The sequence below is a fragment of the Ochlerotatus camptorhynchus genome, unplaced genomic scaffold (genome assembly GCF_037179485.1).
Source record: "Ochlerotatus camptorhynchus isolate MF236.1 unplaced genomic scaffold, CSIRO-AGI_Acam_v1.1 ptg000326l, whole genome shotgun sequence".
NCBI classification, from domain to species: domain Eukaryota; kingdom Metazoa; phylum Arthropoda; class Insecta; order Diptera; family Culicidae; genus Ochlerotatus; species Ochlerotatus camptorhynchus.
This window is the reverse complement of record NW_027040814.1, coordinates 61,234-75,183: the sequence shown is the minus strand read 5'-3', so window position 1 is coordinate 75,183 and position 13,950 is coordinate 61,234. Positions and strand designations below refer to the sequence as shown.

The following is a 13,950-nucleotide window of genomic DNA, read 5'->3' as shown; positions in this document are numbered from 1 at the left end:
CAAGCCGCTAGCTGCTTAGAAGTGATTGACTCAGGACCGAACCAGCGAAAAATAAATCGACGACGATTGCAACTCATCAAGTATCAAGATGTTTGGAGTTTTCAAATCATACTTGCGCGGATGAACAAAAGCTTTTAAAAATAAATGAAATATATCTTTCAAAATTGTTGTGCAACACTACAGTGCATTTATTCATGTGATGTTTGGTGAATTCTTGTGTAAATACCTAAATAACTTTCTGAATGATTTAATAGCACTGCTTTTTGGAGAGTATCGAAATACTTATTTAATATCCTTGTTAATATTTCTATTCAAAATATAGGTAGTAATTTAAATAATGCATATGGAAATGCGGTGCGGTAATGATTGATTATTTCGACGACAGTCGCTGATAAATTTTGATTGTTCTCGTTTTATTTGTCCTTTTCCATTTTAATTTCTTCGATGGTCGCTGTTGGCTTGTCTGGGTTCAATTCATATATTTTATAATTGAGCAACGTTGCAAACGAGCACCATGCCAGATATGGAACGAAAAGATAACCGGCTATCTTATTCACATTGAAGAAGGCAAATCCTGTAGCAGCAACTGCAGCGGTCAAGGTCGCACACTCTACGAAGCTCTGTTAAAATATAGATTCAGATATTGATTTTAAATACTTAACATGTAACAATGAATCATGTTACCCATTTCAGCTCATGTTTCTTGAAGAATATCGGTGTCCAAGCCCAATTCAATGCTAGTTGTGCTCCGTATAGAATGAGTGGTCCTTGTGCAATTCCTCTAAAACCTCCACCATCTCTCCATACCAGATATGAGGCATAACCCATTCCGGCGTATAGTGAAGTCCATACCGGACCAAAGATCCAGCTTGGAGGTTTGAAGGAAGGGAAATTAAGCGTGGTGTACCAGGTTTTTGTCTCCTGTCGTGTTAGATATCCATTTATCCATCCTCCAATTTGTGGGAGAACGATTGCTGCGGCAATTTTTGGAATTTCACTGCTCATGTTCTTCCTGTTACTCTCAAGTAGAAATAATTAGAAACGTCTCGATGTCCGAAACCGACTGAGTACCTAATTGATGTTTGTTTTGGTGACTCGATGTTTAATTTCACAACATTTTTGTAAGTATTGCTTTTTGATGATTAGTGTGTACTAAAGCCCTACAGTAAAAGTATGGACGTCTGTCAAAAGTTGTTCCAATCGAACCGTCAAAATGCACCGCTTTGCTCGATTGGAACCAGCTGGGTGGCATGCCGCCATGTTATTGAAGCCAACATCTGAAACGTCACAATTCCAGTGTGAACTGCAAAAATGGCGTGACTGAATTGTCTTATTTTTATCAAATGAAATTATTTTCCCTTTTATGCCATATAAATTGTTGATTTCGTGGTAGAAAATCAGAAAATAATATTTTATGAGTCTTAAGTTTATTTTTCACAAAATGTAAGCAAAAATATTAAGAATATCCATAATATCAGTCACGCCTTTTTTGAAATTCTGGCTTGAATCTTCTATTTGTTTACAAATTATGAGCTGTCAGTGGGGCCCGCAATTCGCGGGTCCGCAGCGATGTTAGCTCTTTTCAAGGCAAGGCAAACAAGATAGGGATGCCATCTAGCTGATTGGAACAGCTTTTTTCAGTTTTGTCTTGTTTTGTGGTGACAGTCGTCCATACTTTTACTGTAGGGCTTTAGTGTGTATGGGTTTGAAAATGTTTGTAGTGTAATGTCAGGTGTCACTGCCTATATACAGCCATATACACATTTATTTGAGATAGGGGTAAATGGTACAAAACGCTTGATTGTTATTCATGAAGGTTGTGATCAAATTTGCATTATTACATTGAAGTGTTTGTTAAACTAATATATGTTAACATAAGAAAGAAACATGATACATAATTTTGTAGATATTTAACAGTAAAAAGCTATAATATTCTTCGGCCATTCTCAAACATTCTTCAATTGCGATTCACTTTTATACACTCCACAAACTCGCAGTTCACTAAGGGGCGATCCATTTATTGTCACGCTAAATTGTTTCTTATGGAATTCTTACGTTCTTTTGCCTGTAGGAGTTAAGTCCCTGTCTAACATTATTATAGACATATCAGTTAACGGAAGACCGTTGACCAGAATTTATTGATACATTGGAAATTATGTTCCTACTTATAATCGCATATCGGTCTCCCCGCATAAACGCGAACCATAAATTGACCTTACCTAAAATGGTTAAAAATTGTTTATAATCCCTGCTAAACTTTAACTGAAATGGTTATGGAACTTTACATGAACGTTTAATGATAAAGTTTCAACCTTATGTATTATGGTTTTTTGGAACTGGACCTTACAAATAATGGGTTGTTAAGAACCATTACCATTCCAAATTCTTATTTTCTCCATACATTTTCAGAAAGAGAACTATATAAGAACGTTTTTACTTATGATTTGAGAACATTAATGGTAATGGTTATGGTAGTCAGTAAGGTCCATCAATGGTTTTGTATTATCGCTCAACTTTACGTGGAATATATCGTGAATTGGTAATCAGTAAATTACAGGCAACCAATTCGCGATATATTCCACATAAAGTTGATCGATGTTACAAAACCATTCGTGGACCTTACTGACTACCATAACCATTACCATTAAAGTTCTCAAACCATAAGTTAAAAGGTTCTAATATAGTTCTCTTTCCGAAATTGTATGGAGAAAACAAGAATTTGGAACGGTAATGGTTCTTAACAACCCATTATTTGTAAGGTCCAGTTTAAAAAAACCATAATACATAAGGTTGAAACTTTATCATTAAACGTTCATGTAAAGTTCCATAACCATTTCAGTTAAAGTTTAGCAGGGATTATAAACAATTTTTAACCATTTTAGGTAAGGTCAATTTATGGTTCGCGTTTATGCGGGTCATATGAAATAACGGGTGTTCAATAAAAAATGAGAATGATTTCAGTGCCGTTCAGCGCTCTTGTGACAGCATCGCGACTAAGTTGCGTCGTACGGCTGACCAGGGCCCTCGCCAATATACGTTTTTTTGAAGAAGAAACATTATGTTTTTAATTAAAAATACTGAATTCGTTGAAATTTTTTTGTTTTACTGGCTATATGACTGAAAAAATTCTCATTTTTTATTGAACACCCGTTAGTACACTAATAAAATTTCAAAGATTGTTTTTATGTGTCCCACACATGAATTTTTGCAATGTGATCCACAAATGATACCTATGTTTCGGACAAATACTTAATTTGTGTACACATAAAAGTCATCTGTAACCACACATTCTATTCATTTGCCTCATAAATTTTGTGTGTGCTTCTGGGTGGATTCTGTTTATGTGTGGTCAGATGAAAATCATGTGAAATTTCACATGGAAATTTGTCAATAAAAATGTGTGTAATTGTATTGTATTAGGAGACAACTGGCTTCTTACACGGCCAATCTCACCAACTCAGCGACTGAGAATAATTGACTCAGAGAATTTTCTTTCCATACGAAATTTACTCAGATTTGGAAGAAACTGCAGTTACTCATAAGCTATGAGTAACTGCAGTTTCTTCCAAATATGAGTAAATTTCGTATGGAAAGAAAATTCTCTGAGTCAATTATTCTCAGTCGCTGAGTTGGTATGATTGGCCGTGTACTCTTTTATCTCTATCTCTATCTATATCCACAGACAAACAGACATAACACATTGAATATTTATCACTGTAAAACATCGTCGCTAAAACATTACCGCCATCTATTGAATACACTGTGGTGGGTAGTACGCTGAACAGATGGCGGCAGGCAATTGACTATGCGCGTCACAGGTGGCGGTATTACCAACTACGATACTTTTAAATTGACCGTTAAATGCTTGTTAGATGAACAACTTGCGAGTGTTATGTCTGTTTGTCTGTGCTATATCTATCTTTACCTATATCTATCTCTGTCTATATCTATTTCTATCTATATCTATCTCTATCTCTATCTATATCTATTTCTATCTCTATCTTACGCACTTCAAATCGGCCAATCACGAGCTGGTTCGCGTTTGACATAAAAGTGGTTCGTTTTCGCCCCCGTATTGTCTCCTCTTCCTCTTAGGGCGCAATCGAATCAGTTTTCATTCGATTATAGGAGGATGTTTTGGTTCAGTGTATGTTTACGATTGTTGACGTTTCCATAATCACAACACAACACCTATCCCCATTCTGCAGCACAGCCAGCACCACACAGCACATCCGCTTTATATAATCGTTGTTTTGAACATTGCGGAACGATGTCCGTAGTTACTTTATTTGCTAGATTTGCCACATCCGGCCATAATTTAGCCGGTTTTGGGGTAAGAAGATCTACAATATAGTGTACCGTATTTTGAATTTATGTACGACATTTTGTTTTTAGTTTCAACAAGTACGCAACAAATGGACCGATTGGCGAATGATCAAGGATGCCAAACGCCGCAAGTGTGTGGTTGAGCACGCCAAGGACCGTCTACGTGTTAATTCGCTGCGAAAGAATACGATCCTTCCGGTTGAGTTGCGTGAAGTGGCCAGTGCTGAGATCCATGCCTTTCCTCGAGACACATCGCTGGTTCGAGTTAGGGAACGGTGTGCAGTCACGTCGAGATCCCGAGGCATCGTGCATCGCTGGCGAGTGAGTCGAATTGTTTGGAGGCATCTGGCAGACTACAATAAACTATCCGGTGTTCAGAGAGCTATGTGGTAATAGAATGGAATCATGATGTGAAACATTTGGGAAATCGTTTGCTTTGTGTAGGATTCTTCGAAAAGTCAAAGTACCTATATTGCATTTTTCTTGATCGAAAATTACGGTGATGTTGTTACCGAATAATCATTGGCGTAGCTAATAGGGATGCCTTGCAGGTGCTTTATACAATTGGTAAAATTTATTTTCGATGTAGAGGTGGATTAGAGATAGAGATATTCAAATAATAAATTCGGGCTTTCTGAAAAAAAAAACAATACAAATTGATTTCTTCAAGTGTCTTTATTCTATAAACCCTCTTCAATTTACATTGCCTTATATAACCAACAACTTACAAGAATCTAAAGCTAGCCGCACAAGTATGTAAACTTATTGTTTGTCCTGTTTCTTCTTGTAATCCTCGAGTGCTGCCTTGATGGCATCCTCAGCCAACATCGAGCAATGAAGTTTTACCGGCGGTAGCGACAGTTCCTTAGCAATGTCCGTGTTCTTGAGTTTCTTGGCTTCATCCAAAGTTTTACCTTTTACCCATTCGGTGGCCAGCGAGCTCGAAGCGATGGCCGAACCACATCCAAACGTTTTGAACTTGGCATCGATGATTTTGCCATCCTCATCGACCTTGATTTGCAGCTTCATGACGTCACCGCAAGCCGGAGCACCGACCAATCCCGTTCCGACGGTTTTATCCTTCTTGTCCATCGAACCGACATTGCGGGGATTCTCGTAGTGATCCAAAACATTAGCGTGATACAGAGCCAGCGGTACACTCTGGGTACGGCGAAGTACAAGTAAAGAGGCAAAACTTTTCTGCAACGCTGCCATTGTTATTGTTTTGTAATGAGCAGTGCGTTGTACAGTACAGAATTTCACAATCAACCTTTTTCTTCTAGCTGCGCAGTAACTGCTAGAACTGTTATCTGTTCCAAGCTGTTGTAGGATGTACACTTCACTCGCGAATGGCTAGCATCAGACAACAGACAGCTGGCTGGATCAGCGGACTTGACACATTCATTTGAATCGAGGGGCTTCTTATCTCTAGTGACATTGTTTTTAGGCTCTGAACCATTTGGTGGATTATTTTAACTTTTGGTTAAAATTTGACAGATGAAAAGTTATCGATTAACCCTGCTATCCGAGCGTGGTTACTTCTGACAAACAAGAAGTTAAATTTTGACGACCGTGGCTCGAAAACCGGTCGATCGACAGCACGGGGATTTTCGAACATAAGAAATAACTTTCGAAATGTCACTTTTAACTACGAGTTAAATTTAACTCGGCAAATGGTTCACAGCCTTAGTAATCGATCGCGTCCTACGATTCGAAATTTCGTCGCGAAAAACATCGCATGTCAAAGTGTGGAAACAAACTCACGTGCATTTCGAATGTAAATAATCTGTGCGGTGATCAGTGTTCTGTTGTGTGGAAAGAATATTTACAATAATTTAGTGATTCTTTCTATGTACAAATGTCGCGAATAATAATAAAGAACATCCCCAATGGGGTAAGTATCACAAAATGCCAAAATTCTACACAATAATGTACTTATTAAAACGATTGACTGCAGTTTACAGAATCCAAGTTACGGGACCATTTCAGCGGGTGCGGAATCGTAACGGATATACAACTGAAATACACTCCGGAGGGCAAGTTCAGAAACTTTGGTTTCATTGGCTACGAGACGGAAGAGCAGGCATCGAAAGCCATTGATCATTTTAATAACACGTTTTTGAGGACTTCAAAGATCAGCGTGGCCCCATGCGCCGCATTGAACGACGTAAAAGATTTGAATGTTTGGAGTAAATATAGCAAGAAGCAGCAGGATGCATCTGATGAGCTCAAGCAACCGAAAGCGGTGAAAGAGAAACAGAAAAAAGAAACTGCTGCAGATATTCTGAAGAAGCACAAAAATGATCCACTGTTCAAGGAGTTTATGCTAGCGCAGAACAAGGCTGGAACGGCTGTATGGGACAATCAGTTGCAAAAGTCTGAGAGTGAAGCTTCGGGCAGTGAAGAAGACGATGAACCGGAAGCGGAAAAGCCAGTCACTCGAAAAGAAACGGTCATTGAGAAAGAAAAGGAACGTAAAATGATTAATTTGTTTGTGGCCAAAATACACAATATTCCTTCAAAAATCAAACGGCAAGACTTGCTTCGATTCTTCAAACCCGTGAAACCGTACTCCATACGGATACCACCGAAACAGAATGGATTTGCCTATATAGGTTTCAAAACTGAAGCCGAGCTGAATAAGGCGATGTTGAAGGATAAAAGTTTCCTAGGTGGAAAGCAAGTAAAAGTTGTGGATTTTACCGCTAAAGATCGGCTCAGGACCGAGGAGGAAAAAAATCAGCTAAACAAAAAGGAAAATCCTAAGTGGATCAGACAAAAGGAATCGGTTTGTAGCGAGAGCATTGTAGAAACCGGAAAATTGTTCTTTAGGAACCTTGCCTATTCGGTCAAAGAGGAAGATTTGAAGCAGCTGTTTGAAAAATATGGACCTGTTGTAGACATTGATATACCAATCGATTCAAACACACGGAAGCTGAAGGTATACTAGTTATCAGTTCTTGTGTGTTCTGTAGCGTAAATTAAATTTTAAAATATATTTCTAGGGCTTCGGCACGGTTACATTCCTGATGCCGGAGCACGCCGTCCAGGCGTACAGTGATTTGAATGGTACTTTTTTCCATGGACGAATGTTCCACCTGCTGCCAGGCAAGGCCGACGCAGAGAAAGAAGAACCTGACGAAGATGAATCCAGTCTGAACTACAAACAGAAAAAAGAGAAGAAATTGAAGAAAACTGCACAATCTTCCCATAACTGGAATACGCTGTTCATGGGTGAAAATGCAATCGCTGAAGCCGTTGCCAAAAAATACGGAAAGTCAAAGGAAGAAGTGTTGAGCACCGAAGGAGGAACAACCAGTGCTGCGGTTCGGTTGGCTTTGGGTGAAACGGAAATCGTTGGTGAAATGGGTCGGTTTTTGGAGGAAAATGGCATTCATCTCGATGCATTTAATGGGATTCCAAAAAATAGATCCAATACGACGATTCTCGCTAAAAATTTGCCTTCCGGGACCGAAGTAAGCGAATTGACGGAGCGTTTCGGTAAATTTGGACTCCTGGGAAAGGTAGTTCTTCCTCCAAGTGGAATAACAGGTATATAATCAGCGACATCTCTATCTTCTTACCGAAAAATTTGGTCCCTAACCTTTTTTCTTTTCAATCCTAGCGGTTATCGAATTTTCGGATCCCAGTGAGGCTAAAAAGGCATTCAAAAAGTTGGCATACTCGCGTTTAAAGTCGCTACCGCTTTATCTCGAGTGGGCTCCCGAAAATATTTTTGCGAAGTCAGAGAAGCAAATACCGGTAAATGAATCGGATGATGCCGCCGACAATGCCAATCCTAAAGAGACCAAAACGACCACAACAAAAGTCAAAGAAAAACAGACTCACCCGACGGAAAATGTGGAACAAAAAGCAACGCCCAAACCGGATGAATATTCCGATCTTTCACCGGAAGATGGCACAACACTATTTCTTAAAAATCTTAGTTTCCAAACCAATGAGGATTCTATCCGCGAGACATTCAAAAACATTGGCCCTATTCACTCGGTGCAGATTGTGCGTCGAAAGGATGGCGATAAAAACGAGAGTCGAGGATATGGATTTATACAGTTCAAATTACGGAAGTCGGCTGATACGGCTTTGAAAAATCTGCATTCAGTTCACATTGATGGACGGAAGGTAGAGCTTTCTCGTAGCGATAGAACCTTGAACATCGATGTCGGTACGAGCGCAAGAAAGGAGGCCAAACTGAAAAAGCAGACTGGTACTAAAATTCTCGTTAGAAACGTTCCGTTCCAGGCGAATGCCAAAGAAATTCGCGATTTGTTCAAGTACTAGCCAATCATAAATTGAATGATGTCACACTGAAATTTTCCTCAACATTTTTATTCATTTCAGGGTATTTGGAGAGCTCAAATCCGTGCGATTACCGCGCAAAATGGTATCCGGTGCGGATGAAAGTCATCGAGGTTTTTGTTTTGTGGATTTCGTTACGGAGAGCGACGCCAAACAGGCCTTCGAAGCGCTGTGTAAAAGCACCCATTTGTATGGTCGCAGGCTGGTGTTGGAGTGGGCCGAGGCAGAGGATGGAGTTGAAGAATTGCGCAAACGCACGGCGGAGAAGTTTTCCGGGATCAGAGGATCCGATGATGCGAAGAGAAGTCGTAAAGGTGTTTTCGATTCATCCCAAATCGGAACAGCCGATCCAGGTCGGGGAGAGGAAATGGATGACGAAGATGATGGAGACGATGGATTCTAAACGTTTCTTTTACAACGTGTTAATAAAGTTGTACTAGGTACATGTTAATCAATTTTGAATGTTTTTAATTGACGGGGTCAGAAGAAAAGGGGTGCAAGTAACAATCAGAAATGGCCACTACTATATGAACCGTTACGAGCGAAAATGGTATACATATCCACTAGAGTAAATTATACAGGATACACTCCTATTCAAAATACATTAACAATAAAATCAATTCATTAAATTGCTCTAACTATGTGTTACAGAGGAGTTAAATAACTGTGATCATACAAAAAATAATGAAATTTGACTTAAAAATTTGAAAATGTTGAACAAAATTCACCGTTCAAGATATTTCCAGTACGGGATATCTTGTGAACTTGGCAAAATTATGATTACCTATTCAATTTTATTCATCTGACTATTGTCTACTCTGCTCTTAATAGTTTTAAATTCGTACCACCTACGATATTGTGCAACTTGTTCGATGCTAATGTTTACTATTTTCTACATGAAAACAAGCCTAAAACTAAACAATTCAAGTGTTTCTAATCCGTGCCAAAAAAAATGTGAAGATGATTCCCCAGATCGGAATAATTTCTGGACAGAGACAGCCATAAACGTACGCATCATAGAAGTTAGTGGTTCGTTGTAACCGAACGCCGTCCGATGATATCGTTGTTGGAGAAGGTTTAACCGTAGACAACATATCAAGAAGACTGGCAACATTGCCTGAATCCAAGCGACAGACACAATAGCGCTGCGCTCGAGTGAAGGTGGAAGCGCCACAAAGAAAAATGAGCAAATACACAAATCTTTCTTCTGAGGATGGAACCTTTGCTATCAATTCGTTCGAAGCATTTACCTATGAGCGGTAGATGACGCGATTGTGCCTGTCTCATACCATGTATGAGAAAATGGGAGAGTAGCCAGTCTTCTTGATATGTTGTCTTTGGTTAGACTAGCAATTGAAATAGGCGGAACAACCAAATGTAAACAATGGGTCTAAATTTAAAAATCCTCGCAAACTTACAATGTCATTCGATAAAGGAAGTTTGTTCTATGAGATGATGACGTTAGATTGCGTGCAAGGTTACTTCCACTCACTTGCTATAAAAAAATGTTTTTCAGAATTATGAGAATATAAGATGTTATAATGATAATTAGTACTAGTAAGTTACAAAAAGAAGTCGTGAAGTATGTGGTTGACACATAAAACCTGTCAATATTGCTTTCAGTGCGTCACAATCAGTGATTTAACGATTCGTGAGCGCTCACTCTGAGTGAACACTCGCGAATCATAAGATCGCTGATTGTGACGCTCTGAAAGCGAAATTGACAGGTTCTATGAGTCAAATACATACTTTACACCCTCTTCTTCTTACTTACAAGTCCACTGGAATCATATCATCTAATGATTTCATAATTCCGAAAAAAAACATTGTTTTATAGCAAGTGAGTGATTGCGTGGATGTATTTTTATTCGCGAGACATGTGCCTTTAAAGTGTTTCCTTGTAGAGTCCATTTTTCCATCACACATCACAATTTCAAGAGCACACAACTCAAGATCTACGAGGACTATACGGTCTATACACAAGGGCATAGCCAAGTTTCAAGCTAGGGAGGGGCGAAACAAAAATTTACTATGGAAAATTTGGCAGAATGTCATTTCTTTACCGAAAGCCTTTGTGCTGCTGAGTTTAGGGGGGGGGGGAGTAGCCCCCCTGCCCCCCTTTGGCAACGCCTATGTCTATACATTTGCAAATTTCAGACATAGCTTGCTTCTCCGCAGCATACAACAAGAGTAGTAGTTTCACCTACGTGCATTCACAGAAAACTTATTATTTTTACATGTGAAACACGAAAAAGGACGCTACAGGGAATCACCTTAAACTTATTGTTAACGTTTGGCGCCTATTTCAATTGTTGCTCTAGAAGGGTACCACTTCGTTATGTTGTCGATGGCACTCGGATATCTAACAGTGAGAGAAGCTTCGAGCAGTTGACCTTGTCATTTAATAGCTTGGCAACAAAAACTGCCTGTTGATTTTTCCGTCGGGGTTCCAGAGTGTCCAAACTCAGTAGATTACAGCGATCAACCGGTAGTTGCCATCGTGGATGATCAAATGGCATCATCAACAATTTTCGGCCTCTATATGTTGTCATACACACTACGAAAAAGTAATTTAAATGTCCGTGCCCTGAGACCGACACATGCAACACAGAAAAAAAAGTTGTTGAATATTACATCCAAACAGCTGCACAGAGATCATTCCGCCGGTTGTGTAATATTACGTTGTACGATGTACATCGATTTTGCGAACAAAATTACATCCATTGATGTAATATTGTATCTGCTTTTTGCTATTACATAATTATTTCATACATCAGCTTGAATTACATTGATCGATATTACATTTTTTTTGCTGTGTATGGTAGGACCGAGGGTAGGACCATAGAGGTAACTCAAAGACCAGAAGGTCCCGAAGAAACGTGTTCAACCTTTTGGCTCAGCTCTGGTACTCTCTTCGGTCCCAAGCTAATCGATGTACCGTTCGAAACATAGGAAAATCCACGAACCCCTCATTTTATCTGTCAAACTTTCATAGCGAATGAAAACAAACATAGTATAGGGTAAACGCTCCTATAGTTGCGGTTCGTTAGAAGCGTTAGGTTCCTGTAGTTGTGTATTGAGTCTCCATGCACAACTATATATAGTAATCTAACGTACCGCAACTATAGGAGCGTTTCCCTTAGGACTAGAATGGGGTACGTTAATCGATTTGCTTGGGACCAATAGACTAGTCAACTAGTGAGCCAATTTAAAATCGTTAGTTTCCACCGGTTGGTAGTACCACCGACAAACCGACATGACACTTAATTCTGACTTATGCTCGAAAATCGTAAACGACCGTTTTAAATGTGCAGTGATTCGTAGTTTAACAAAAAATATAGCAGATCCACCTCCCTCCCCCCAAGGCCCCATCTAGATAATGTTTCTAGCTACGCCAATGTCCCCTTCCCATTTCCATTCTTATCCTTTTCCTGTACAGGCGAATGAGAACGATCCAAAAGTGCAGGTATGCAGGGATGAGTTTCCTGTAGAAAACCTAAAAAATCTGCCGGAAAATTGACGAAAACTTTACTCATTCTAGTGAATTCAATTTTCACTTTTCTCATATTCGGGAAGTTTTTCCTGGACAAAAACAGGAGACAAATGAACTCATCGCTGCGTACCTGCACTTTATGTGATTTATGAGTTAACAAAACTCAAATTTGGGCGAGAATTTCGGTCGTTCTCATTCGCCGTTTATGAAGGTAAAACAATAAATTCCCATGTATGGGGGATCATTCCATCTGAGCCAACATTCTGATACCTTGCACCTGAAATGCAGTTTTTCTTCGTCAAATATTGCTCATTCAATCTTTACGTTTTCCAACAAATTTTGGGCCAACTTTTAAATATATTTTTAAATACATATTCTGTATTGTTTACGACTATTATTTGAATGTTAAGAACAAAGTTTCTCTAGAAATATAACAAATTGTTGTACATGCATTTATAAGCTTTAATTGTCGATGTATATCCTCCAGTTTAAACTAGCTGCAAAGGCCAGCCATGCTATGTAGGGAACTAACAGCCATCCCGCCAATCGGTTCACTATAAAGAATGCTGCGCAAGTGACGATTACCATAACGGTAAGGACGGTAATCAGGACGGCGCTCTGTAAATACAAACAATAATTTGTGATTAGAATAGATAACATTTGTTTGATTTATTATGTATATGTCATACTTACCCATTTCAATTCATGCGCTATGAAGAACACTGGAGGCCACGCCCAGTTAAGCAATAGCTGTACTACGTATAACACGAGGGACCATCGTGCCGGTCCATTGAATCCGCTTCCATCTCGCCAAACTAGGTAGGACGCATAACCCATGGATAGATACAAAAATGTCCAAACTGGAGCGAACAACCAGTTTGGAGGACGCCATGTTGGAAGCAACAGGGTAGTGTACCATGTTTTGATAGCATCCCGTGTTTCTAAACTAACAAGAAAACCTCCAGCCACGGGTATCAGTGCAGCAGTCAAAACGATTAGTACTGTTTTCCACTGCATTGTGAAATAAACTAAATCCAAATTAGCTTGAATAAGAAGGTTGTGTGGATGAAAGGAAAACAAACTGAAAGAATGACGCGTTAAAGCGAGACATCTCGAAATCAACGCACACAGTCACTTGCTTGATTTTCATGTATCATAATTTTACAGTCTTTCCATTGCTAATACAGTGTATCTCAAAATTGAGCGTACACTTGAATGGCCAATTTTTTGAAACCCCGTGAATAGATAGATTTTTGAAATCTTGGCTGGAGGTTGAGCAACTATTTAGGTATTGATTTATCGGTGTAGTTTTGGACTTTCGCACAGCCTGTATGATGTTGAGCTGAGTACTGTGGACTAAATCAAAATGCTGTTCACCTGGGAGCCGAGATGAAGTGTCAGTCGGGAACCACACATTGGAGAGTATGATTATTACAATCAATCAAGCTGGAAGGCATTGGCACTGAATACAAAAGATTTTTGTATACATTTTCCAGAATTATTATAGAAATAATCCAGAACGATGAAATAGTTGAAAAAATCCTGTGATGGAAGCATGTAAGCATTTTTCTGTAGTTCTTACAACATCATGGAATATCGCGCAATCTCGTCGTTGAAAGGAATTAATGACGCACAAAAAGAGTTACATTTAGCACATAATTAGGAACTGATGGTCGACAATATTTTTCACGACACGTGGAATAATGCATTTAATTTGGTGCGATCGGAAGACTCGATAATAATAGCTGCTAATACTACAACCGAGTCATCAGTATCCAATGGCACAGAATGCTTCGGATGGAGTAGAAAAGTCA

At 39.2% G+C, this 13,950-nt stretch overlaps 3 protein-coding genes and 1 long non-coding RNA gene across 4 annotated transcripts; 1 reads left to right on the top strand and 3 right to left on the bottom strand.

Moving 5' to 3' along the window:
* Nucleotides 1-413: 413 nt before the first annotated feature.
* On the bottom strand, nt 414-1,077 carry LOC135708091 (translocator protein-like). Its single transcript, XM_065230035.1, has 2 exons — nt 685-1,077; nt 414-620 (listed from the first exon to the last, which is right to left on the bottom strand). The coding sequence occupies exons 1-2, from the start codon at nt 1,003-1,005 to the stop codon at nt 414-416; spliced, it is 528 nt and encodes a 175-aa protein (XP_065086107.1). The 5' UTR covers nt 1,006-1,077.
* Nucleotides 1,078-4,981: 3,904 nt separating this feature from the next.
* LOC135708090 (iron-sulfur cluster assembly scaffold protein IscU-like) lies at nt 4,982-5,654 on the bottom strand. The gene has a single exon (XM_065230034.1). It carries the CDS (start codon nt 5,539-5,541, stop codon nt 5,089-5,091), a length of 453 nt encoding a protein of 150 aa, XP_065086106.1. The 5' UTR covers nt 5,542-5,654; the 3' UTR covers nt 4,982-5,088.
* A 407-nt stretch (nt 5,655-6,061) lies between these two features.
* On the top strand, nt 6,062-9,046 carry LOC135708089 (probable RNA-binding protein 19). Its single transcript, XM_065230033.1, has 5 exons — nt 6,062-6,220; nt 6,284-7,267; nt 7,332-7,878; nt 7,952-8,618; nt 8,686-9,046. The coding sequence occupies exons 1-5, from the start codon at nt 6,185-6,187 to the stop codon at nt 9,044-9,046; spliced, it is 2,595 nt and encodes an 864-aa protein (XP_065086105.1). The 5' UTR covers nt 6,062-6,184.
* Nucleotides 9,047-12,584: 3,538 nt separating this feature from the next.
* On the bottom strand, nt 12,585-13,169 carry LOC135708088 (uncharacterized). The gene is made up of 2 exons (XR_010518281.1): nt 12,830-13,169; nt 12,585-12,754 (listed from the first exon to the last, which is right to left on the bottom strand). It is a non-coding gene; the product is annotated as an uncharacterized LOC135708088 (long non-coding RNA).
* Nucleotides 13,170-13,950: the final 781 nt, after the last annotated feature.

Coding starts and splice junctions, on each gene's coding strand:
- LOC135708091 (XM_065230035.1), bottom strand. CDS start 1,005: ATGAGCAGTGAAATTCCAAAAATTGCCGCAGCAATCGTTCTCCCACAA. Junction 621..684: donor AGAAACATGAGCTGAAATGG/GTAACATGATTC, acceptor ATATTTTAACAG/AGCTTCGTAGAGTGTGCGAC.
- LOC135708090 (XM_065230034.1), bottom strand. CDS start 5,541: ATGGCAGCGTTGCAGAAAAGTTTTGCCTCTTTACTTGTACTTCGCCGT.
- LOC135708089 (XM_065230033.1), top strand. CDS start 6,185: ATGTCGCGAATAATAATAAAGAACATCCCCAATGGG. Junction 7,879..7,951: donor TCCTCCAAGTGGAATAACAG/GTATATAATCAG, acceptor TTTCAATCCTAG/CGGTTATCGAATTTTCGGAT. Junction 8,619..8,685: donor GAAATTCGCGATTTGTTCAA/GTACTAGCCAAT, acceptor TATTCATTTCAG/GGTATTTGGAGAGCTCAAAT.